This window comes from Scleropages formosus, chromosome 19, assembly GCF_900964775.1.
Source record: "Scleropages formosus chromosome 19, fSclFor1.1, whole genome shotgun sequence".
Taxonomy (NCBI): Eukaryota; Metazoa; Chordata; class Actinopteri; order Osteoglossiformes; family Osteoglossidae; genus Scleropages; species Scleropages formosus.
Genome location: NC_041824.1, coordinates 17,875,199 through 17,901,575, shown reverse-complemented (window position 1 = coordinate 17,901,575; position 26,377 = coordinate 17,875,199). Strand labels below are relative to the sequence as shown.

The window sequence follows — 26,377 nt, the reverse complement described above, 5'->3', positions numbered from 1 at the left end:
ATAAGTGCAATGTTCTAAGTTTATTAAACAGTCATTTTAGAACTGGGATTGTCGGTCTTTATTAAGAAGAAGAGCTAGAATAAAACACAATTGCAAGGTCATGTACACTTGGGGAACAAGAAAACGTTTCCTATTACAAATTTTCTTGAAGCAAATGCATGCCATGCAATTTATAGTGGGCTCAATTTGTTCCCGAAAATCGAAAACGAAGGAATTTGCACGATCTGCCCATGCTCATTTGTTTCCTCCGGAAGCTCCGGTTTCCTCCCACACTCCACACAAGTGTGTTTCAGTTGCGCTTATTGTGTGAATGAGTATTCGTGGACTAAATTGTTCTGTTGTGTACTGAGCTGAATGATTGCAGGGAGTTTCGTGTGGTGTATCTAGCACTGCAAAGTGTCAGCTAGGTGTGTGAGAAGAATATAAGTGTGAGTTGGAATCAATCATTCAATGATCTTTCATTATTGCAATTAAGAGCTGAAAATTGCTTTATAACTCTAACCAATACATTTCTTCCTTAGTGTTTCAAGAAGCTGGTTTTAAATGTACTGTATAACAGAAATGATTATTACGTAACAGAGAAATTTTTGCACTAATTATTATTATTGTGAGCGCACATGATTGGAACATTTACAAGTTTCATTTGGCTAACGCTTTTCCCCAAAGCGATTTATAGTGTGAATGTACTTACTTATTTCTCCATATACGGCTGGGTAATTTTACTGGAGCAATTTGGGGTAATTATTTTGCTCAAAGGTACGAGAGGCTGGAGGTAGAACTTGAACCTGCGACCTTTGGAGCTGAAGAAGGAGCTCTAGCCACTACACTCCCTGCTGAACACAATTCTGCTCATTAATTGTAAGACATCATTTATAATAAAAGAAAGATAAATAAAAATATACAAATTCATTTGTAATTGCATTGCCTGTCAAAAGAATTCTGTGCATTTTATCGCTTCAAGTTTTAAGTAAGGCTTTCTTTCTGTACTCTTTTGGTCCTTACTTTTTCAACACATTTTTGCGCGTTCTTCAGTTTTTTTTTTTTTTGTTTTAGGCGCTCATATTATTATAGGTGATGTTTGTCAGCAGGCACAGGTTTCGAGAAATATTTATGAAAAAATTTTCTTACGGCTTCATAAAATTTGGAGGTGATACATGAATTATGAGACACTTCCATTCGTGACGTAGTAATTATTATTTTAAAAATAAATAAATCCTTCATTTCTTTATTTAACTGTCAGTGTTTCTTTATTCCAGCAGTTCAGTGTGCATTGAGATTAACTGATCACTTACAGATAAAGGATCTCTGACAATGTCGAAAATTCCGTTTGCAACGCAGACACACTCACGCACTACCACTTTCACAGCCTACGCAAACTTTCATAGATTATTATTCTTTCAAGATCAATAGGAGTGTACTAATACAGATTGATTTGCCAGTAACCGCCTGCACACAAAAACAAACGATTAAAATAAAAAATATTCACATAATTGCCCATTTTATTGTTTAAAACATGACTGCATTCAGTGCTTTATTTTAAAGCATACCTGCCTGATTTATAATTTAGAGAAAAAATGTTTTGACTTTTATTTATTTCAGGCAGTTGTACGGGCGTCGGCGCAATCTGTTTATCGATGACCATTAGGACCCCACAGTAACCAATCGTTTTGCGGGATACACAGGGCTGTATCCAGTCAGTATCCTTCATGGAATCGTGTGGCGAATCGCATGCCCGGTTGGCGTCACGTCTTCTGAGGCCCCGTCCAATCCGAATCGCCTGTACGTGCGGCCCCCAGTCCCTTTTTCAACCTTCACTAGCGCTACCGACTGAGGAGGGGCACCTTCGCTGAGTTTCGTGGTGCGCTGGAAGCGGCATTAATAGCGAGTAAAGAAGAGAAATAACATACATTCGAACAGAGACGCTATGTCCCTTCTAACAGTCAGTCGGCTGACGCCCAGACTTCTCGGCCCGAAGGTAAGGCGAGGTATATCGCGGGAGAGCCGGGTTGTCTTGAGTCAGTGTTGTTCTCTCGTGTTGTAGTCTGACTCTGAGCTCGGCCGGCACAGGACAGGTTCGCGCGGGTCCTTGGCTCGGCTGTGTGTGGTGCTCCAGACCCCGCTGCAGCCGCTCTACACCGCTGTTTCTTTCGCGGTCAAACACACAAAGGGGGAAATCACGGTTTCCCAGGTCGCTGACGCGGCCCGCCCGCCCGCCTGCCTGCCGTCCGTCGTCACCGATTTCGCGTGCTAGCCTACGCTACGGCCATGCGTGCCATCGCATATGGATGGTGGAGTTTGTCAACTGTTGAGACACGGTAGCTGTGACATCATGTTCGCGACGCTCTGCGAGGCTCTCTCTTTCATTTCTTCAGACAGTTCTGTTCAGTTGTGTTCTGCTAAAACTCCTGTTTGAAATGTTGTATGTGATTGATTCATGATTTGATTTTATGAGGTATGCCGCTGGGGGTGGTGATGTGTGATCATGTAGACCTGCTGAGTGTCTCAGTCCTATCTGGTCTTTCAGATCATGTCCACAGTGTGGTACCGAATGTCTGTGTTATAACTACTCGAAATCCACCACTTCTTATCAGGCCGGATGTCTGATCAGTTTACCCATGTACCAGAGCAAATACCCCAAGTGTAGTTAAACTGCCACTGATCATTTGCAAATAACTGAACAACGAGCCTTGATGGGTCACACAGTAAACACCTCTCTGTTACAGAATTCATCTGAATACACAAACACACACACACAAGGGGTTAGTGGGGCTCGATGGCATTTGTCTCAATCCGATAGGTACTGTAGTCAAAGCTGAAATAGACAAAAACTTTCATTAAAGGAATGGGAAGCGTGAATTTGCCACCATTCAGATGTCTCAGTAAGATTTCAGTTAAAAATTCACATTTGTAGCTCAGCATCCAGTCTGAAATTATTGGACAGCATGGTTGTGAAGTTTACAACTCTCATGTTTATTATTCTTAAGCCCGGCAACACAGGGCGTAAGGCCAGATGGGGAGGGGAAACACCCAGGACGGGACGCCAGTCCGTCACAAGGCACCCCAAGTGGGACTCGAACCCCAGACCCACCGGAGAGCAGGACCCGTGGTTCTGAAAATGTGTGTGTGTGTGTGTGTGTTGTTAAACCCTAAAATTAAGTAGAAATTTTGTCTTAAATAAAATTGACACTAAAGAAGAGAAATAACATGGGTTTGAACAGTCACTATATACCTTCTGACAATCATACTTAATAGTGTACTGTAAAATTATCATCCAGTGCTATGCATATGTGCATGCATATACGTATATAATTCTGTAGTTCCTGAAATGTGTTTGTCTCCACAAATGGTGCATACTGAAGGGATGTTGATCAAATCTTATCTGGAAATTGCTGCTCTGCTCTTTGTCTAGAGGACTATAGTTGACAGCTGTTTCCTGTGCTTTCAATTCATTCAATTGTCTTGAGCTTTTATGTTTCATATGAAACTGCGGTCTCAGAAGTATACCATGGTATACAAGACATCAGATTTGGAAATGCCTAGTTAACAATGAACATTTTCAATGCTTGGAATAATAGAAAAATTGTTACAAACCCTTCTTTCTGTGCACAGTAATAACTTAATTGTGCAAGAAACTTTTTTTTTTTTGTATAGTGAAGTGTGTGTATATTTTTTTTGATGTTTTTTGTATATAAAGGGATCGGTGTTTTTTTTTTTTTTTTTGAAGAATTGGCAGAATTCAGTTGTCAATGCTAGTGTGCTTTCTTGTAAACTGAAATGAGGTGGGGACATGCGGAGAATGCGGTTCCTTGAGAAGCCGCTCATTTGTGCTTTCTCTACGCCAGTGTTGTAACATTAAAAACTGAGACAAAGGTATGAAACCAAACATCGCTACTGGTTTGTCCATTTGGCATTTTTAATGTTTTTCCTGTTTTGTAGCTGTCACAGCATTTTCATTTTTCTTGAGGCAGGAAGGTTTTCTGATGAGCGGTCTTCATTGGGTGATCTCAGGTGCGTCATGCTGGATCTGGAGCACCGGGTGAAACGTTCAAGGCCGAGGTCATCTTGGCCAGACTGGCTTGGGGCTTGGGCTGTCACCCTGAATATTTGCCAGGTGCTCCAGTAATCTGGTCACTGTGCCTTTGACTTTCTGACTTTCCTGGTTTTAACCCACTTCCCCCCTCATGTGTTTAGCGACCATGTTCATTGCAGGGTCATGGCCTTGACCAAGCCAGTCTTCTATTGGAGAACAGAGTGGTGCCTGTTGATGCTGCATTTTATAACCATGATTGTAAGTCTCTTGATAAGTGTGTATTCAAAAGAGATAAATAGGGTTTAAGGGTTATTTTTATTGCTGTTTAGGTTTCCAGATTGCCCCCATTTGACACACTTCCCAATTCAGTATTGTTCAGCCGTTTGTGTATCAATCAAAGTTTAACAGACGTTTGCATAATTGTACGATTCCAGTCATTTTCATGTGTTCGTAATGGAACTAAGGCAATTCTCCCTCTGGTCTTGTGATCCGCTGTCTTTTCTAATGTTACTGGAACATGTAACTGAGTGATTCAGTGGTGGTCCTGCTATCGCTGAACAACGAATGTTGGAATAATGCACAATCGTTTGTTGTGTTGCAATAAATGGCTCCCAGTGAGACTGCAGCAGCAGTTCCAGATGCTTGCTTGTCATGCCAGAAATGCAGTACTTTAAAGAGTAGAGTGCAGTGTCAAGGATTTCTTTTATTTCTAAGTGAGCTCAGACTTGTTATTCTGTGTGTTTAGCATTCTGGGAGTAAGTGTTGGGCTTCAGGAGTGTGACCAGTAGCAAGAAGTGTCTGCGGTCCCCACAGGAGGCCTGTTGTTGAGTGCTTTCCTAATCCTGGCCTCAGCTTTCCTTGGTGCATGTGCTTTCTCTTTATCCCATCTGTCCTTCTCTGCCTGACTTTCCTGAGTAACCTCTCTGTTCAGCCTTGTTATTTTCAGGAGGGTGCGGCGGCGCAGTGGGTTGGACCGGGTCCTGGTCTCCGGTGGGTCTGGGGTTCTAGTCCCGCTTGGGGTGCCTTGTGGCGGATGGGCGTGCCGTTCTGGGTGCGTCCCCTCCCCTCCAGCCTTACGTCCTGTGTTGCCGGGTTAGGCTCCGGCTTCCTGTGACCCCGTATCGGACAAGTGGTTCAAACTCTGTGTGTGTGTGTGTGTGTGTGTGTGTGTGTGTGTGTGTGTGTGTGTGTGTGTGTGTGTGTGTATTTTAAGAAATATCACTTGTGGTCCTGGTGTCATGTGGGTGTTTTGAGGGGGTCCTCCCAAACTGCAGATTTTTTTTTTTTTTTAAGCCAGTTATGGTGCTCCTGTGCTAGCTCCAAATGAGTTTTGTGGTCGCTCAGTGTGATGGACAGCTGTGTATTTGGTTGCCAGTAGACTGTCGCGTGAGTCACCTCCCAGCCAATGCTGCTGAAGTTCTCAGAAGTGAGATATGTGGAAGTCACACTTCTTTTCTTCTGCAGCAATAAGTGACTGAGGTGGAGATGATTGCTGAGGTTGATGGATGGCCACAGAGCAGAGTTTAATATTTTATTACCCAGTTCGGAGTCCTCAACAAGTGCCCCTTTTCTGAAACTCTGCAGCAGGGCTGAGATTTTATAGATGACTGCTCATGTTTTAGTGCATTTTGTGGAGCTTGGTATCCCGCCACCTTCTGCATGGTGCCATATTTTATGTACTTAACTAGGTTCTCTATGCACTCATGGTGACTGAAGAAGCCCATGGTTGCTCTCGTTGATGTCTTGACCAACCCTTGAGTAAGTTGTCACAGTTGCCTGAGAAGCTGTTGACAATCTTGATTTCCTGTAAAACTTACCAGGCTCATCTGATGTTCGTGGATGCTTCCCCCCCTCTCTCCCCAGAATGCGGCATGTGTCCTTGTGGCCTCCAGAAACGCAAGTTCATCAGCAACAGTAAGTACCTGTCACTGAGACCTTGTCTCTCCATCATTGGAAAATTCAGTGTATCAATTTATTTCACTGCTGTAATTTCATCCTCTACAGAGTTGTTTATTCTAATATCAGTATATTAGAATACAGTATATCAGTATAATATCAGCTTTCTCTGGGCATTAAATTTTATGTGTTGGGATGACCTTTGAACTGCCCTGAACTGTTTTCTTGTATGGTTGACCTTTGAACAACACAGGTTTGAACTGCGCAGGTCCACTTATACACAGGGAAAATTTTTGGAGATTTGCAACAATTTAAAATAACTCGCAGATGAACCACGTAGCCTAGAAATATCGAAAAAATTAAAAAGTTAGGTATGTCATGAATGCATAAAATATATGTAGATACTAGTTCTATTTTATCATGTACTGCTGTAAAAATACAGAAATCTGTTATAAAAAGTTAAAATTTGTTAAAACTTGCACACACAAACTTATAGAGCGTACATAGCACCATTTGCAGTCAAGAGAAATGTAAACAAATGTAAAGATGCAGTATTAAATCATAACTGCATAAAATTAACTGTAGTACATGCTGTACTACTGTAATAGTCTATTGTTTACTACCATAAATTACACACATTTCTTAAGAAAAAATAAAAAGTAAAACTTTATGCACGTACGTAAAATACAGACAATGCGTAGCAGGCTACAAATCCAAAGAAAAAATTGTCTAGTACATTACACAATATGTCATAAATGCATAAAATATTGGCATATTTGATCTATTTTCTCATTAACAAATATTACACAAATCTATTATAATAAGTTACAGTCCACAAAAGAACTGTGATTCTGCATGGTTTCAAGGATGATGCTAATCATCTCCACATGAGCAGTTCATACAGTACTGTAAATGTATTTTCCTTTTGATTTCTTAACATTTTCTTTTCTCTAGCTTACTTTATTGTAAGAATACAGTATATAATACATGTAACGTACCAAATATGTGTTAATCGATTGGCGGGTCAGCGCCCCTAACTCCCGCAGTCAGTTGTGTTACTGTAAATGCTGTTTTGCATTTACTACATGTTGGAGTTCTTTCTGTCTGTCTGTCTGTCTGTTCCGGTCCAGTCCAGATTACTTCTGTTCAATTTTTTTTCTGTTGCAGAACCTAAAGGATGTCCTGTCTGACCTCATACCCAAGGAACAAAGCAGGATCAAGAACTTCAAACAGCAATATGGCAAAACCACAATTGGCCAAGTCACCGTGGACATGGTAAGTGTATGTTTCAGAAGCGCACCTATAGGGTTCTAAACCATACCAGAGGATTCGAACCTGGTTCCAGGGGGTGGATTTATAGAACTCTGTAGTAACATCCTTTTACACCTCTGTTACAGAGAGCTGACACTGGTACAGTGTCAGAGTTGCTAAAGCTTGTGCTTCACACTATTGTGCAAAAATATACAAATTGATTCCTATCTTAGGAACCCCTTGCCTTCATTTAACACAAGTATTATGACTTTCTATTACAGAAAATGTTAAAGGCTGTTATACTGCTTTTTTTTAAAAAAAAAAAAAAAAAAAAACATTTGTAATGGTACTCAACAAAACTTTTGGCTTCCCACTCATAGGGGTGGAATGGACTTTTTTTTGTACACTTTTGATGTATATAAACATAGGACACAGCACCATGTGACATGCATGCGTTATGCCATGAGACAAGCATAAACTTTTTTTTTTTTTAAACACACTAAACAGCTTGCTCAACACAAAGCAGTTCTTCCCTTATTTGAGCTGCTAAGATGTGCCTCAAAATAGTGACATTACTTGCTTGTGCTCTGAATCCTCTGCTGGCATGTTACTAGCTTGCTTATCACATGATGTTAGTGTTATTAATTTGTACATTTTCTGTTTTTGTTTCTCTGAATTTTTTTTTTTTTTTCCTTCCTCCGTCTCCAAGTTAGTTGTCTCCCCTCACAGCATGGCAGTCACACAAGTGCAGTGTGCTTGATGTGAGCTGCCTGTTACTCCACCCTGGTCATTTCTCTTATGTTTCTCAAGGAAACATAAGCTGATTTGCATTTCCTTGGCCTCTTAGCCAAAGGCAACCTGTGCGGCGTGAATGACATATAGGTCTGGTACACAGCCATTTTTGATGCCCACTTGCTGTACTTGTCTTACTGAGATATTCAGGGGGAGAACACCAAATGTATTATTAATTTTTAACATTTAGTACAAATGGTGCAAATAAAGTATACATTGCATGTATGAGCACTTATGCAATATCTTATGTGTAAAGGGGGAAAAATTAGCCAAAGCTAGGTTTTTCATATCTAAGACATTCATAGTTTTGCTTGAAGTTTTTTTTTTTTTTTTTTTTCCCTCCCCTCCAGTAATTGTGAACTCTGTTTTGAGCACTGCTTTTTCCCAGTAAAATTCTGGTATGTATTTATAGAACTTCCACAACACAGCTCACAGAAAGGATCATGTGCCTGACCAGGACCAGAAACTCAGCTGCTGTTTTCTGTTTTACAACTATGAAAAATAGCTCAATACCTCAATTTTAAAATAAAACACTTTTGCAGTGACTGATTGAGTTAAGCTTTCTAACACAGTTGAAGTGAATGTGCTGACCAGGGGAGCTGCTGGTACAATCTCAGTGAGAAGCAGTGATTGGTCATGGTCGCTGAGTTTGATGTGTTTGACAAGTGTGTCTTGCCTGTTGACAGGTGTATGGTGGTATGAGGGGCATGAAGGGCCTGGTGTATGAGACCTCTGTCCTGGATGCTGATGAGGTGAGTCTTCCATACTGTTCCTTCTTTCACTGTAAAGCAGGCACATTTCTGAGAAAAAAAAAAATGTAACTGCATCTGTGTGGTTTTTGAATGTTCAGTGTTGGTTGTAGAATGATGCTAATTGACATGGTTAGATGTCCTAGTCAGTGAGTTGTGCACCACTTTGGGCAGCAACCTGTCTATCTGTAAACGAGTAGATTATTTTAATGTTCAGGGAATCCAAATGGCAGACCACATGTCATAGGTAATCCTCATGAGAGCAACTCTTTCTGGTTCTGCAAATGCTCTGAGCTGAAAGTGCTGAATGTGCCCCAGGAAGAAGTGTGGTGGTTGCTTCTGATGAAATAATCTGCTGTATGACCTCCTTTTAGTGTTTTGTTTGTAAGTGAACAGTGCGGTGTTTTAAGGTATATGATCTAGATTGTCTGGTTTACATTTGTTATTATAATTATTCCTTTGTGCTATCAATCTGTCTATCTTAAGATGCCTTACACAAGTGGAAACTCTTGTAGCAGTTGGTTCTTAATTTTAGTTTGAAATGACTCTTCCTTTTCTCAGTTTCTTGTCCAACTTTCCTGCTTTGTCCTTCACCTTCTCTGCCTTCAGGGAATCCGTTTCCGTGGGTACAGCATTCCAGAATGCCAGAAACTCTTGCCCAAGGCTCCAGGGGGTCATGAGCCAGTGCCTGAGGGCCTGTTTTGGTTGTTGGTGACTGGGCAGGTGCCCACAGAGGAGCAGGTGAGGAGTGATGGGGGAAGGTCCTCCAGGTGGTTAAAGGAAGCACAGTACAGATTTGAAACTGTATTGTAAACACATACAGAAATTATTCTGGGACTGCTTGTTATAAGCAGAAAATAATATGATATGCAGTAAAATATGATGCAAGACAGATTCCTGTCCTTGTACAATAATGTTGCTTTTTGCACAAAATAACAGTGCTGTCATTCATTTTTGTGCAGAGCTTTGATTCAAATGATAGAGTTGTTGGTTTTAGCATACCTAATAGCCCATTCAGTCTGTCTGGCTGATCTCCTAACTGGATTAAGTCTTCGGTTTACCTGGTAGAGAATCCAGTAGTGCTTGAGCAATAGGAAATGGCCCTCTCAGACTCATACATGTACTGTGTTGTGGCCAGTTTTGAAATGCACAGTGCTTATCTTGTGGCTCCAGCATACACTTGTAAAGTATACTGCTTTAATGTGTTGAATGGGTGAAGGGTGGCACATCTGTGGAGAATATTAGTGATATGTATAATAGCTATAGCTGAAATATCACTGGAAACAAGGTGTTGATGGGTAAGGTGGTTCTGCCAAAATCCTCATTGTTACAATAATTATAATTTGTCAGTTATGGTCATTTTGTACTGTTTTCCAGTTTTTCGTGGGAGTGTTCAAACAATTCTTACTGAGCTATGTGTGTGTCTGTCACTCCAGGCGAATTGGCTGTCGAAGGAATGGGCCAAGCGAGCGGCTCTCCCCTCACACGTTGTCACTATGCTGGACAACTTCCCCATGAACTTGCACCCCATGTCCCAGTTCAGCGCTGCTATTACTGCCCTCAACAGTGAGAGCAGCTTTGCACGGGCTTACTCTGAGGGTGTCAGCAAGGGAAAGTACTGGGAGGTGAGCAGACAGACATGATCTTTCATGTGGAGCGTGGACAATTTCCATTTTACTTTCATTAGAGTATTAGGTATTTTTTGATTATAAAATAAATACCCGTTAGCAGCTGGTTTTTCTTGTCATTGCATCACTACAGGTTTGACTAGATAGTACTGACATTTATTCATTAATTTGACACTTTCTCCAAAGTGGCGTAAATGATTAACTAGTAAGTAGAAATATGTTACAGTTCCAAAGCAAAGACATTTTCTGGATTTAAAAAATTCTAGTAATCAAAAAAACAGCACTCTTCCAAAGAACTCATTCAATCACACATACATACCTAGCTTCACACCTGCAATGCTAGATATAGACAGAACTCTCTGCAATCATTCACTCTTCTGTGTAGCATCACACAATATGGGAAACTAGTCATTTCTCACCTCAAATGCATCTTTGGACTCGGAGGAAACCAGAGCTGCTGGAGGAAACCCACACGAACATGCAAACTCCACTCAAACTGAGAAGCTTGTCCAATCGAGCAGCCCAGTTGCTTTGAGGCACTCTCGCAACCCGCTGCCACCTTTTTGCCTGTGCCTACATGTGTCTAGGCTGTCCATTTAGAACAGAAACCCTGTGGATGTGTCACTGCTTTGCTATACAGATGGGCTTTTCAGCTTCTGGAAGTAAGTTCTTATCAACATGCAAACTCCACTCAAACTGAGAGCCTTTGTCTGTAAATTTTCGTTGTGTGACTCGTTTGTCTCTTCAAATTTTACAAAACCACTTTTGCTAAGAGGTGCTCTTTCAGGCTAGCATATCTTTTAGCTTGTCTTTAACTGTGTTTTGTTTGTTGTGAAATTTCTGGTTCTCAGTTCATCTATGAGGACTCCATGGACTTGATCGCTAAGCTGCCATGTGTTGCTGCTAAGATCTACCGCAACCTGTATCGTGAGGGCAGCAGCATCGGAGCCATAGACTCCAGCCTCGACTGGTCCTACAATTTCACCAACATGCTGGGCTACAGTGACCCTCAGTTCACGGAGCTCATGCGCCTCTACCTCACCATTCACAGGTCAGGATGGCACACTGTGGTTCTATTTAGCTGAAGTCTGCACTTCCTGGCTCAGATGGGGCTCTAATGCTCTCATTCAGGATTTTCTGGGTTGAGTGAAAGATTTTCTGTGGTCCTGATTATAGTATTTTGCTCACTGTTTGCTTCGAAATCCAGAAATTTTAAAGTTTCTGAGTTTTAAAAAAAATCACTTGGAGCTCTTCAGTAAGGAGGTATGACATTTGAAACAATGAAGCTCAGTTGGGGCAAAGTCTGTTTTTCTGAATCCATATGTCTCAGTCTTTAGTAACACAGAGATCTCTCATCTCATTCATAGGGCAGGTTCTATGAAAACCTCAGGTACAGTGATAGTAAAAAATGCTCTAAGAAATCTAGTTATTCACAGGGTTTCAGTGTTCTGGAACCCATTCTAAAAACAGGGTGAGCAAAGCGAACATAGTGAGCTTCTCTTTTGGTAACAGTTTTATGGGAAAGCAAGATGTTCAGCAGTTTCTCATGCTGCAGCAACCTGTTTAAGGGTTGGTCAAGACATCACATTGCATTGAAATTTCTTGAAATTTAAAAAAAAAAAAAAATCATGAATGAAATCCTTTTTTTTTGCGTATTCATTGATTCTAGTGACTGAAATGCAAAAGAATAATTCAGTCTTGAATTCACTCTTTTTTTGGATCTATAAAACCAAAATTATCGTAATGTGTCGTCGTGTGGTACATGGAATTTGTACCTCAAGGTACAGTTTAGATCGTAATGTTCGGTTTTGAAGTGGTCTTATGTGAAGCTAGGAAAAGGTGAATATTCAACATCTGTAATTTAAAATCAGCACTGTTTGTTTGCATTGCATGGTTAATTAGTAACATTCATTTAGTCAGTGTAAAATTTGACTTTTCACCTGTCTCCCACTCTAGTGACCACGAGGGCGGAAATGTCAGTGCCCACACCAGTCACCTTGTCGGCAGTGCCCTGTCTGACCCCTACCTCTCCTTTAGTGCTGCCATGAATGGCTTGGCTGGACCTCTGCATGGGTTGGCCAACCAGGTGCGTGGGACACGTTCTCCAGTTCAACTTAACTCTCTGTATTTGCTGCCACTTGTGTGCAGATTTAACCCTTCCTCCACAGATTTGACTCTTGATTCATTGGGTGTGTGTTTTTGTGTGCCCTGTCCTTAACACATCACATATGTGTTCTGCAGGAGGTGCTGGTGTGGCTAACAGCTCTGCAGAAGGAGCTGGGTGGTGAGGTTTCAGATGAAAAGCTGAGAGACTATATCTGGAACACCCTCAAGTCTGGAAGGGTAAGGAGGCAGGGTGCTAGTTTTGAAGGCACCTCATTGTCATCAGCATTGCGTTTGGAGTCCTTATGGTTCTATACTGTGTCTACATGCAGCTCTCTGTTATACTTGTGAAGTATACTTATACAGTATTCTGTGCTCCTAGATTGGGACATGGTTTTAAAATTAGCGTTGACTTAAGCATGTGTAGGACTTAAACATTCTCCTGCCAACTAAGGCGTACTGTCAATATTTAGACAAGAAGGACTCTGAGTATGTGACCCCAGTTAAACAGACAGAGTTGAGAAGGTCCCTGGAATGCCCTTCGTTTTTCTTCTCCTGCCTTTGACAGGTAGTCCCAGGCTACGGACATGCTGTGCTGAGGAAGACGGACCCTCGGTACACTTGCCAGCGCGAATTTGCCCTCGAGCACTTGCCGGACGATCCTTTGTTTAAACTGGTGTCTCAACTGTACAAGATTGTGCCCAACGTGCTGCTGGAGCAAGGCAAGGCCAAAAACCCCTGGCCTAATGTGGATGCCCATAGTGGGGTTCTCTTGCAGGTCAGTCTGCTGTCTCAGCCCCCAAGTCTTGTGTGCTCTCAGCTCTGTACTCTTTTGTATTTTATATTCAGTTCAGTTTTGTGAATTTTTTTTCCTCCCCTCCTCTTTTTCTTCTCTGTTAAATTAAGTGCTGAGAACGATATTTGTAAGTTGAACTGAGGGTGCAGCTTCACAGTGGCTGTTGGTGATATAGCTCAGATTGTAGTTTTAATTTGAGCTTTGCTATAATTGGGAGGTCTGGTAGAGGAAGGGACTTGCTGAATTTGGCTGCTAGAAGTTTTGGAATTCTGCCCCTCCTTTATTAGGTGCTTGCAAGTTACTGGTGTCCACAATTAACAGATGTGTAGCTCCCTCCCGTCAGCACTTAGCCAAAGACATTGTGGGGTTGGCAGGCATTTGCCCAACTGTATTGTAATGAAGTACTCTTGAAATTACAAGAAGCTTACTTGGACTTGTTACACATAAGTGTGTTCTTACCCATGGTTACCCCTATGACAGCTGCACATGGTTTTGTCTTGCCTGTGCTTCTCACCTCTGTACTGACCGCAGGCCTGTTTGTTTTTTGCCTCTCCAGTACTATGGCATGACGGAGATGAACTACTACACGGTGCTGTTTGGCGTCTCCCGGGCCCTGGGTGTCTTGGCACAGCTGATATGGAGCCGTGCACTGGGCTTCCCCTTGGAGCGGCCCAAGTCCATGAGCACGGACGGGCTTATGGCCCTGGTGGGGACAAAGTCAGGCTAGAGAGTAGCTGTGGGAGGATGAGGACAGGGTAGGAAGTGGAAAAGATTAAAAACTACCCTTTGGGACAGGGGATTCAAAGAGTCTGTATGCTTTTTTTTTTTTTTTTTTTTTTTTTAAAGTTATAAAAGGGCCTTCAAGTAGACTTCATTAGGTTACCAAAAAGGAGTGACACATCTAAAATTCTGAAACAAAAACACTGATTTCAGAAGGGGAGAAGGATAGCTTGTGATACCCGCAGACACTCACAGCCCTCAGTTTTTGTCCTTTTTTATTTTTTTTGTACCTCATCCCCTGTAGACTTGAGTTTTAAAACTGACATTTTGTTAACGTCATCGGTATGCTTTGCTGATATAAGAAGTCCTGCATCCCTGGTTTATTTTTCCCCTGAATCTGTGACACCAATGGGCCAACAGCTCCCTGTTGATTGAGGCTATTCTAGGATGTGATCCACTGTTGACCTGACACCCACATCTGTACCTTCCACAGCTGACAGAAAGCACTGAAGAGGAGGCTAGTAGTGAAAACTTCTGTTTGCTTTAGTCTGGGAGCTTATCAATCCCCAAAACATATGCAAACCCTCCTCCCCTACTGAGTTGGGGGGGGGGGGGGGAGGAACTTAGGTAGCTCTTCCTTTTTGAAGCTACAGTAAACATGGGAAATATAGTCCATAACCATAATCTGTTTGCTCTATTTTAGTGAGTTACCCAGTCCTTCACCATTCCTTTACCTTACTGCATTTGTGTTATTTGGTGCTAGAAGTGTTTGCTGAAACATTGATTGTCCAAAAGCCTTGCCAAAGCAAGAACAAAAATGCAAAGAACAAAAAAGTTTGACCAGTCCATGTATCTTGCCCTAGCTTCACTCTGGAAGGTCTCCTCCCTTGTAGCTCATTAAAACACTCCATAGTCAACCATGGCTTTGTTTGTACTCCAAAAGATTCCCCTTGGATCACCAATTAGGCAGAGTTATTTAAGATTAAAAAGTACTGGCCCTTTAAGTAATTTGTGTCTGCTTGACTTTCTGACTTCAATTTCTTGTCCCTGTCCCTTCTGCCAGTTGTTATTCTGGCACCTCTTCATTGAAGAATAACCTATTGGTCATTTCACTGTGTGCAAAATAGTTTTTATGGGGATGCAGAAAGTGTGAGGAAAAGGTGTAGCTAGTATTTTAAATGGTTGTTCAGCTGTAGGTCTTGCAGCTGCTGATAGCTTTAAGTTTATTCATGCAGCCAGGAGAACATGTGTCTGTGACACATTTTGTTTTAGCGTGTGCATGCCTGTCTACGTATGGTCACATCATTGAAAACATCTGCTGTTCCAGAATGAGCACCTGCTTGTAGTTTTTGATTTAGTAGTCATGCATTTGAGTTCGCTCATTAGATCAAAATGTGAGAGGAGCAAAATCCTTCTGTTTTAGAAGTCATGTTTAATTTTGTAGGTTTATGGTTTTATTTATACTTAGAAGTCCTTTTACTTGGAAGGATGTCTTATTGTCTCTAGTGATATTTTGATGGCAAATTTTTGTTAAAGAAGTTTAAGTAATTGAACTTGTTACTGGAGATTTGCTATGTCAGGTCCAAGGAAGGGTCTTTGCTGTGGTAAACCTGAACAAGGTATCTGAGCTCAGTTCACAGTATGATTCTGTGATGGAGTAAAACTGCAGTACAGTCATCTTAGATAAGTGCATCTGCTACAGTAATCGGCAAAGGCCGAGCAGCTCAGTTATTCTAGATGTTCTGGCGCGTAAGGAGGAGGACACATTTGCTTACTCAGCTGTCTGTGTAAATAAATCTGTGGTTGCTAGTAGGAGCTCTGTCTTCCTGGTTGTGGCTCTGCTCCTTGTAAGTGTGTGTCTGAGAGGAGGGGTGAAGCCCCAGCGGACTTCTCCCCAAGCACTCCATTTTGTCAGGCACCGTTGGGGCTGCTCTCCTCCGAGGGCTCACACAGTCTTCATTGGGCATAGCAGTTTGTCCCCAGAGTGCCCCCATCCCCCTTGCTGGTGCATGGGTGGGTGTCTGGATTCTGTGGTGTTATGACCATTGTTACACACCTCAGGTTATTCTGCTTTTAAGAGGAGAGGGACAGGGACACAAAAAAACAAAGATTGAAGTTGGGTTCCTGATACAAATGTAGCTGAATTGGGGTGGGGGGTATCCACAGGAGGATAAAAGTGATACACATGACAAAAATATTAATAAATGTTTTTATTAAGTTTCTCATGGTCTGTTTTTTTCCACCAGTGATTTTCTGTTGTATTTAGTGAGTGGGATAGTATGGTGGGACCACAGGTAGTGTAGAAGCAAAGACCAGCGCTCTTTCCCACCACTATTGTACTGCTTACCTTGAATTTTCCAAGTGCAGGTTGTCTTGAAGAAAAGTGTTAAGTAATGAAACAATAAGATAGAAGAAAAGTGTAAAGTAAGGAAACAATAATAGCGATTGAGTATGGTGACTGAGCATTATCCTTAAGGGTTCTGCTGTTGTGCCATAATTAAATGGCACTTCTCCAGCAAAATAGCCACATCTGTAAACTGATTAAAGCACTTTTGGAGCTGAATAGGCAATGTGGCAAAGAAAAGGTAAAAATGCTGATAATGGTACAATGGTGACCAATAAAGCTGGCTTGATCAGTTTAAGTCAGACTTCATGGAGCAGATGTTTGTATGAGGCAGGCCAGAGTTCAAATGACTAGTGCACAGCTCACCTCTGGTCCACACTTTCCAGGCTAACTAGGTGTGGTCATGGTGATGTTCAGTGAAAGTTGTGTAAAGCATGTGACGCTGCAGGAGTTTTGGTTTCTATTTTTACATGACCTGAAGTATTCCCTGGTGGGTTCTTGAGGATCTCTGAGCAGCTGGGGATGAACATACCCCCTTTTCTCACAAGTGGCCACCATCCAGAGTTCCACAGCAAAGAGGGCTGGAGCTCAGCACCTAGACTACTATAATGGTACTAGATTTAGAGTTAAAGAAGCTAGACGTTTTTCCATTTTCCACTTTCATATGCAAATACTGTGTGAAACTCCCTTTTACCTTTAATTTCTTTTTAAATCCATTTTTACTATTACAGATAATGTGCATTTGTAACATTTCCATTATATGGTTCTAATTATTCCCCAAATGGTATCAGGTGGGCTGGAACAAAATGCATGTAGTACTTATGTAAGGTAAGGTGTAGGAACGTACAGATTACACGTTCCATTTCACCTCCTCATGTTTATAATTAGCTGTTCCAGATGACACCATCCCACTCCAGTTTCTGCGCCCTCACTTGCCCTTTTCAGGAAGCAACGAGGGGCTGTGCACGTCACTGAGCGAGGTGATGCCATGCCTCCACCCCTATGAGATTCCACCACCAGTGCTGAGCCCTCAACACACCCTCTCTGCACCATGACAGTGGGTACCAGTCCACCTTCTCCCCTCAACACTGTGCACTGTACTTCTCCACTTCATCTTCTTGGCAGTGCTCCAGCGGGTCTCGTGGTTAAGCAATTTCTCTGAAACCCAATAATGTTTATTCACTCCCAAGCTGCCTGCTTGGAAACACTGCTGTTCTGGCTATTGGAATGTATACTGCATCACTTAGAGTTGATAATAAAAGCGCACACGTGCACAGACGCACGCAGGCTGAAACTGCTTGTTCCATGCGGGGTCACGGTGAACCGGAGCCTAACCTGGCAACACAGGGCGCAAGACCGGAGGGGGACGGGACACACCCAGGACGGGACGCCAGTCTATTGCAAGGCACCCCAAGCAAGACTTGAACCCCAGACCCACCAGAGAGCGGGACCCGGCAAGCCCAATGCACCACCGTACCAAGGCGCACCCCACGGCCCCACAGTGCAAAACAAATTCTATGGATGTACGTTTCTACGTAGTACCTTTGTTTGTACAACATTTCAGAGAAATGCCATAAAGCAGGGCAAACGAAGGAAGCACAGTTAATATTGCACTGATCAGCAGTTCTAACTGGCACTTACCAGAGTAGACACACTTTCATGAGCATGTTTTTGAAAGAGAAGGTAAAGCATTACTGGATATAAAGTAAAGGACAAAGAATTTCACTTTCTAGGAAGAAGGCACATTTACATTTACTGGACACCCATTTAATCCTTTTATTGGCGCGCACACAAAAATCTACCTTTATTTACCCCTACGGGCCACAGCACTGAATTTTATCAAGCATATTTCAGCATAGTACCGGTAAGAGATTTTCCTGCCACTTTTTCTAGATCAAAACATTGAGGTGTACATTTGCTGCTCAGTAGCTGCATTTGTTCAGCTGCAGTGTTTCTGAATCCACAGAAGACCAACAAGACTATGTACACATACCTCCCATCAGAGGGTAACAACTCGAGTGATTCCTGTGCCTGAGTGTGATAAATGGACGAAAAAGGTATCTTCTGTCAAAGATGGGTTATAAATACACTGCTAATAAGAAACTGTTCAGCCACTCCACAAGTAATCAATATCAAATACAACACTTTTGAAAAGTCATCTAAGGTGCAAATAAAAGGAATCCCCCCATGATTTCTCAGGAATACCACATTTTTAACTTCCCTGATCCATGTGGTGAATTACTAAAAACTGTTTTTACATATAATATGCCAGTTGTTCTAATTAATCAATGAATATTTCCACTAATTCAGAAATCTTCAACTATTAGTATATAGGTAATTTAATCACTTACATACCTTTACTTGTCATACAAACAGGAAAGCTGGGAATTCTTTTATAAAAAATGAAAGTGTGACCAGGTGACACATAAAGCATCAACAAAAGTAAAAGGGCCAGATTTTCATACATATATTAAGGCATTATTTCAGTGTCACTGATTCCATTAGTCTCCAGTTATAAATAGTCACATGTTGTTCACAGTCCTGGAAGTAAGCAACTGAAAGCAGTTTTTTTTTCCTGGCAAACATCCCTTTTTTCAACATCTCACAAAATGGGAAACCTTCCCCGGAGTGACACTGCAGTTTATGCAAGAAGAAAGGTTCCACAGCTGTGGTTAAGGACACTGTTCACTACAGTTTTTAGGTGACTGAAATTCTGTGTCCACACATGGAAAAACACACGGAGTGTGTGGAAACCAGGTGACACTAGGTCCTGTGCAAATAACTTCAGTGACCCAACTAGTAGGAGAGGTAGAAATAAAACCAGCACCGTTGTGGCGATCGATGACTGGAGATCAGTGTCTCAACTCATGATACAGCCACCCACACCTTAAAACAACAAAGTCAACATGCTGTAAAAAATGCTATTTGCACAACCACTAACCAACAAGACACAGTTAAGAAGCTTGTGCAGTTTAGGTGTGTGACATGTTCCAAGTCACACTGATTTACCTCTGAGAATGAAGAGCTGCACTCAAACAGGAAAGAATAGTCCACAAGTAGATGTGATTTATTTCAGTGCCAATAACACTAAGCACCGCACTGTGTTTGCGTGTCTTTGGACCCATTCGTCCTCAACTGAAATTTTAATTAAAAGTGGCCATCAATTAAATGTCACACTTAAAAGCAAAACTGCATTGTAACAGCTGTTTCTTTCATAAATAGATTATAGTTATTGTGTAACAACAAGGAAATCTTCCGTCTAAAACGGCTGTCCAGCCTTTTTGGCTAAGGGCTACAATCATTATTGTGAACGAGTTCAAGGGTGGATCATGTAAGAATGATGTTAAGTAACATACTGAATCTTAAATGTCTAAACTGAAAAAATTGTATTATATTGCACTGTATTTTATTTAGGTGTGGTGTGTGGTCATGTGTGTAACTCCATCACATGATTTAATAGAATTTATAACACTTAGATATAGTACGTAACAACCTGCGTTACTGAGGAGTGTTAAGTTCCGGCGGGAAGAGACGTTTATCGGAAATAGTTGGAAATAGCGGGGCAACTGCCGTGGAGGATGACGGGGATTATAAGCGGGAGTGTGCCTGTTGGACAGTGTGTAAAGGTAAAGAAAAGCTTGAGAAGGGCTAAGCAGGCTGGGAAGGCTCGCTTGAGGTGCAGGTCCTTGAGCACAAGGGTTCTTTGGAACGAGAGCATTATTTTCTTGTATTCGTGCTGAAACCTCTCACTGTGTTCGCGTTCCAGCAAACGTTCATAATGAACACTGTGTGTGCGTCCTTCCTTGCCCCATTCGCACCCAGAGCACATAACGCTACAGTACATTATAATATTACAAATGTTCGTGTAGGCCACGTTACATGAAACAGCAGGCTGCACTTTAGACAACTCAACTCTAATGACCTTAGAGGTGCAGAGCAGACCGCGTGTTCGTCAGGATGGATCCGGGGTGACACCACGAAAAGGTGCATCTACCGCACTTCCCAACTGAACTGCTACACATTCTCTGCCATCAAGCCAAAAGCTACCTGTGTGAAAAATGAGTCCCCATCATTTCAGACTGGAAACATCTCTACCTTAAATTCCTATGAAGTGGAATTGCATTGACTCAGACCAAAACCATGTGTCCTTGCTGTTCAACTCCTTCATCTCACAGAAAAAAAACCTTTTGTGATTAAAGTTTCAGCAGGGTGTGAATAACGAAGAGATCAACGAAGATATTCCCTTAACAAAACCAGAAACATAAGATATGTAACATATACATCACTGAAAACTTACATCACCATCACCGCATAGAATATGTTAAATACATTAAAAATGTATACTTCTCAAATTTGGAACCCCTCTTTTAGTCATGACTACAAAGCAAATAGCGATATAAAATGTATACCTATTCAGCTATTCATCTTTAAAGCAGGTTTGGGACAGTACGGTCATCAAGCAGTACAGTCCTGCATGTCAGCTAAGGGATTCGGAGGGAATGCAGTCCAACCTCTGTCAATCAGAGGCTGAGACCAAAAGGAAAAAAGAGCACAGCCTGTGGTCTAAAGCGCTTCAGCGCAACTCCTTAACTACCAGTTGCTTTAGCAGAGTAATCCTTCAGTCGGGAACAAAGTCGCCTATCTGGGACTCTAAGTGAAAATCACGTATTGGTATAAAATATATAACTATATTCTAATGCTTATACAACTGTCTCTTGAGGACTGATTAACCCCTAGTTTAATGGCTAAGACTAATGCTTTTGTATCCCCTGAAAAAAGCACAAACACACCTCAGTTTATTCACTGGAATATCCAGCAATATGAACTGAAAATATTTTAAGGTATGTATGTTGCTTTGGATAAAGTATCTGCAATGCAGAACCAATATTGTAATTAATGGAATAACCAGTTCCGAATGATTACAGAAGTAAAGGTATTTTCAAAGGGCCAGGTTCCACTGCACCCCCAGTAACTGTGATAAATATTTAGTTCCTGAAACAGGCCCTTGGAACTCCCAGTGCAGTGTTGGACAGCTGCAGTCTAAATGGTCCATCTTCAAGCTTTGAAAATACAGGAGCTGTATTTGTTGGCACTGAAATAAAAGGCAAAGCAGTACTCTTTGGTTAGACCAGTCCATGGGTATAAGACAGGGTGTTCTATATGGCGGGATGAAAGATCACCAACTGAGTCATGTGCCGAGAGGTTTGGATCATGTCTGGTGCACCTCGTGGAACATGAGCTCTCGCGGGATCCGTGTTTCCGGACCATATAGCTCGTAAGCACGTTGCTCAAACGCCACCACCATCTGCTTGACCACCTCATCGAAGAACATGGTGGCCAGCTGGGAATGCAGCAGGGAGCAGAACTCAAAGGAGATCTGGCAGGATATGTAACAAAAAGGCAAGGTCATTCTTAGAGCTCACTCTGGGGGCCTTTTAAAAAAACATAGCCCATAGTGCAGGCAGACAATACTTACAGAGAAGTCAACGGTGCAGGTCCTGTGATGACCAGGGATGCCTGGGCTAAAGCGCCATATTGTTTCCAGGTGATTGAAGAGTTTGCCATCGGTGCACACTGCCTAGAACAAGTACAGCACAATCAAGATGTTGGGAAGCAGTAGACAAAAAGAGGAATACTGACACCCAGGATGCAAACATGTCAAGACTTGCGTATGATACCTTGGCACTTACTTTGACAAGATGAGGACGAACACTAGTGATCATGGATGTGTAACGTTCCACAACTGGTGGGAAGCCCACCTCCAGTTGAGCCCTGGAGTGACCAGGCCTCTTCATGATGGTCTGGGATTTTTTACACCAAGGGACAAAGAGCTTGTAGTCATCAACGTTGGACACCACGTCATACATCTCCTGCATTGAATACCTGAGCAGGTAGGTGCAAACAAGACAGAAATCAGCTTAATTGTCCAATTCGACCGCTGGACTTCACCTCAAGAAAACATTTCACTACAACAGCAACATGTTTCCTTAAAACAACATGCTCTGGACTACAAGCTTGAGAATTCTAACATACAAATTACTGCAAGCAATAAGAGTAACTTGTGACAAGAAATCTGTTCACAGCATAAGGGTATATGCTAGAAAAAAATACCCAAACTCCTCTTACCCCAGTATTCTACGCTCGGAGTACTCTTTCCTCTTGTTGGTAAGGTTAATAAAGCCCCGACTAGAGGTAACTGGGACCATTTTGCAGCTCAGACAGCAAATCATTGTGGGAGTCCTGGTCATCAGAATATGGCATGATGACAAGTATCTGGCAAAGAGCACAAGAACCTGATCAATCTCTGAACCACTGGAAAGACAATAAATCTTCACTTTCTCTCACAGCTGTTGTCTCTTTTGTCACATGCTGAACTGGTTGAACCAGCTGGTTACCATACACTACTTCCCCAAGTTACCGCTGTTCCCCAGATCCCACTCCTGACACCAGTGTAACAACCCACCTCAACTATGTTGTTGGTGGGATTATTATTAAGCAGACAGGACTCCAGGAATGTGGGCTTTATTGTGCTGCAACATGCCTCAACACACGCACTCACCAGCCAAAGTGCAAACACACTGAACAATACAGGGGTCAGCAATAACACAATGAGCAAAAATCCCCTAATGTTTGCCCACTAAACTCTGGACATCACACACATAACTGCAATGGATCATAGGAGAACCACAGCTCAGCTGTTATGTTGCTTTGGAGGACAGCATCTGCTAAATCAACAAATGCTAGAATAAATGTAACACAAAAGACACAAACCTAATCAATTCATTCCCTGTACAAATAATTTAACTGTGAGGTAGTAATCAGAGAAGACAAGAGATGCATCTCGAAATGAACATTTAGCATATCCTTCACCTGTCCTTAGAGAGCACTCTCCGGAGGCTCAGGATTAAGTGCATATTCCAAGTAAAGACACAAAAGCCCTAATGTTTTAAAAAAATCTTTTTTCTTTCGTTTTAAGATCTTTGTTTGTCGTTGGCTATTGAATTTTCTACTTGTGTATATGAATATGCTTTCACATGTTCAGTTTAATAAGTCAGGCAGGTTACATAATTCAGCCATCTTTCCAGGTGCCACATGTTCCCAGGGCTGGCCAAGATGAAGTCTTACATAATCCCTGTCCCCAGGGGAACGATACAAATACGCGGATTAATTCATTGAGTGCTTTACCCAAGGAGCGGAAGCAGTGGTCTGCTTTCGTAGGAAAACTGCACGGTGACCCTGAATGAGGAGCATTTTTAAATAGCTGAACCCTGTGTCACTGAAAGCATTTTCAGACCTCATGACACTGTGCATCATTGGCATTACAGCATGCCTGGACCAGAGGATACGGCACCGCTTATTTGTTCTCAGCTGAAGAGCTGGAAAAAAGTACCGCTTAATACATAATCAGTACCTTATCAGACTGTGAGAAGTCCTGCACATTCTGCACAATGGAAATTTTCACAGAGAGCCTGAGCTCAGCTGGGTCAAGGAACAGAATAAACAGGCACTGTTACTCGTGACCCTTGAACACACTGTCACCTTTTAACCAGGAAAATAAAACACATTCTGTCGTGTTAAGGTAAAAGCCAATTTCACGTATACGGTACTTCTCCTTTACTTTGTACTACTGACACAAAACATTTGCAGCATTTCTGAAGGACTCCCCTTCATACTGTCCTATTGCTCCCCCTCATTTATCACTTTTGGAATCACAGGGACAATGCTCGGTAGATGGTACATGGTTTGGACAGGTGTTCTAAACACCTACATATAACCTTGAGTGGGAAAAAATGCACATTGCATTAAAGATACATTTTGTGTCTCCTTCACAATCATGAGAACACCATTATTAATCAAATAAGACGTGATCAGGTAAAACAGTTTCAAGTTTGCTTTCCAAAGGGTGTATATATATATACACACACACACACACACACACACACACACACACACACACACACTTTCTGAACCGCTTGTCCCATACGGGGTCGTGGGGAACCGGAGCCTAACCCGGCAAATCAGGGTGTAAGGCTGGAGGGGGAGGGGACACACCCAGGACGGGGACACACCCAGGACGGGATGCCAGTCCATCGCAAGGCACCCCAAGTGGGATTCAAACCCCAGACCCACTGGAGAGCAGGACTCGGTCCATCCCACTGCGCCCCCGCGAAGGGTATATACGTATCTGTTATATACTCTGGTGCCATTTATTCCTTTGAGAAATAGTGTTAAGTCCCAGGTATCTAGAATTTGTTCTAATTAAGCCACTCAAGACTGTTTAAAGAAACCACTGTCTTGACTTGTACCAGTTCATTAGCTCTGGGTTGGAAGACGTCACAGATACGAAACCTGCAAAACTGTGACATGTGCTGGATCCCCTGTGGAACACTGTCCCGCCAGGGACAAAGGTGTCAAACTGTGCAAATTTGTAAGTGACACTTTTTTGGAAGAAACCACACATGGGTTATGTTTGAAATATGCTGAAATGTGCTTTTTTTTTATACCTTCACTGCTGCACAGCACTGCAGTTACACTGCATGTACAGTGTCACACAGCCTGTTTCGCTTAATGGCATCAGTCACCAAATGTTTGAGCTGTTGCCTTGCAAATAAAAGGTTTGAATTCTGCTCTACATTTTATCAAGGTACCTAGCCTGAACTAATGTAGCGAAATAACCTGATGTATAAATAAATTATGACGTTGATTACCCAACATTGTAAGTCACCTTGAACAAAATAATGGTTAATAACAATTATGACACATAGAACAGTATACTGGCATCCAACAGAAGCTGCCTCAAACAAAGTATCTGCATGGATTTGTCCTCAAACTCAGTCATTTTACCCCAGAATCACAAACTAGGCTCAAGTCATTTAATTTAAATGTCTCAATTCTGATGTTCCCTTAAAGCGCTTCCGCTGAAACAGGATTACACGGCTCTGCTCACGAGGATCCCTTAGGTCCATCAAGTGGCCCATGCTTGGATTCATCCAGAAAAACTGTCTTCTACTGTCCAGCAGGTGGTGTAATGGTTAGTGCTGCTACCTCTGAATGTCAATCTTGGCTGTGTAGGTTTAAATAGCATAAACTGCTACAGTACCCCCAGCAATATACTTATCCAAAAATTGCTCCAGTAAAAATAACTCTGCTGGTTGTGTAATTTGGTAAATTATATGAAGTCCCTAGATTAACAGATGTACTGTTGACGGAATAGGATTTTAATCCCATATGGACTATGTCGGCTAGGCTGTGTATGATCAGTCCGGGAGGGCGAGTCCTGTCCATCCTGCGTGATCGCTCACCTGCTGGTGGCCTGTCTTCGTGGAAGCGCGTGGGCTCGGCGGGGGGTCCGCGCGCCCACCTCCGCCACCACGCCAGTAAAAATTCGCGTCCGCACGGGACAACCCCGGGCGCCCACGGACACGGCCATGTGTCTGCCCTTAACACAGAGTCTCTGAAAGTCCAGCGTGAGAGGGTTCGCCGGCCGCCACTCCCCGGGTCCGGTTCTAAACGGCGAAACCCCGCGCGATCTCCCCACACGTTCAATGTCCCATCAGTTCTTACTGTTCCTGGAAAAAAAAATCAAAGAAAGAACACTAAACATTACTGTTTCCGCGCAAAGCGCTGCGTGGACGGATCCCAACCATCAATGTTAAAGAATGTACAAACTAAGATGGCATTTCCATGATTTCTCAACAAGTCTTCGCGGATTTGCGCGTGATGTCCGACAAGCGGGACTGAGTCACTGAGGCAACGCTTCACGCGGTTGTTGACAGGTACAAATTTAAATTACCGCGCGCAGCAGCTGGGGACACAGCGTCCTCTGTACACGTACTCTGCACCACAAACTAACAGGAGGACATTATTGTGAAACTTGGAAAAAAACCTAAATCTACAATGTCCACCGTCTTCACTATATTACAAAACCAAACGACTACTTTCCCCTGTCCAGCACCGCCACGTTGTTGATAGGTTGCCTATGCTGGAATGTGGGCGGGGCTATTGTGGGTGGAGCTTCCAGTAGGCACGGCTTCTCGATTAACTCCGCCCCCTGGTTCATTCGGCGTT

General features: G+C 42.4%; 2 protein-coding genes across 2 annotated transcripts; one reads left to right on the top strand and one right to left on the bottom strand.

The window, feature by feature from the left end:
- The first annotated feature begins 1,749 nt into the window (after positions 1 to 1,749).
- Positions 1,750 to 14,577, top strand: cs (citrate synthase). The gene is made up of 11 exons (XM_018760125.2): positions 1,750 to 1,975; positions 5,894 to 5,944; positions 7,094 to 7,201; positions 8,656 to 8,721; positions 9,328 to 9,459; positions 10,155 to 10,343; positions 11,198 to 11,397; positions 12,303 to 12,432; positions 12,588 to 12,689; positions 13,018 to 13,227; positions 13,802 to 14,577. Exons 1-11 carry the CDS (start codon positions 1,925 to 1,927, stop codon positions 13,970 to 13,972), a joined length of 1,410 nt encoding a protein of 469 aa, XP_018615641.1. The 5' UTR covers positions 1,750 to 1,924; the 3' UTR covers positions 13,973 to 14,577.
- A 3,433-nt stretch (positions 14,578 to 18,010) lies between these two features.
- LOC108939047 (coenzyme Q-binding protein COQ10 homolog B, mitochondrial-like) lies at positions 18,011 to 26,280 on the bottom strand. Its single transcript, XM_029246491.1, has 6 exons — positions 26,103 to 26,280; positions 25,612 to 25,878; positions 22,436 to 22,582; positions 22,000 to 22,192; positions 21,786 to 21,887; positions 18,011 to 21,686 (listed from the first exon to the last, which is right to left on the bottom strand). Exons 2-6 carry the CDS (start codon positions 25,737 to 25,739, stop codon positions 21,519 to 21,521), a joined length of 738 nt encoding a protein of 245 aa, XP_029102324.1. The 5' UTR covers positions 25,740 to 25,878; positions 26,103 to 26,280; the 3' UTR covers positions 18,011 to 21,518.
- Positions 26,281 to 26,377: the final 97 nt, after the last annotated feature.

Coding starts and splice junctions, on each gene's coding strand:
- LOC108939047 (XM_029246491.1), bottom strand. CDS start 25,739: ATGGCCGTGTCCGTGGGCGCCCGGGGTTGTCCCGTGCGGACGCGAATT. Junction 22,583..25,611: donor CGAAGACAGGCCACCAGCAG/GTGAGCGATCAC, acceptor GCTCTTTGCCAG/ATACTTGTCATCATGCCATA. Junction 21,687..21,785: donor CCTGCACCGTTGACTTCTCT/GTAAGTATTGTC, acceptor ATATCCTGCCAG/ATCTCCTTTGAGTTCTGCTC.
- cs (XM_018760125.2), top strand. CDS start 1,925: ATGTCCCTTCTAACAGTCAGTCGGCTGACGCCCAGACTTCTCGGCCCG. Junction 5,945..7,093: donor ACGCAAGTTCATCAGCAACA/GTAAGTACCTGT, acceptor TTTCTGTTGCAG/AACCTAAAGGATGTCCTGTC. Junction 12,690..13,017: donor ACACCCTCAAGTCTGGAAGG/GTAAGGAGGCAG, acceptor TGCCTTTGACAG/GTAGTCCCAGGCTACGGACA.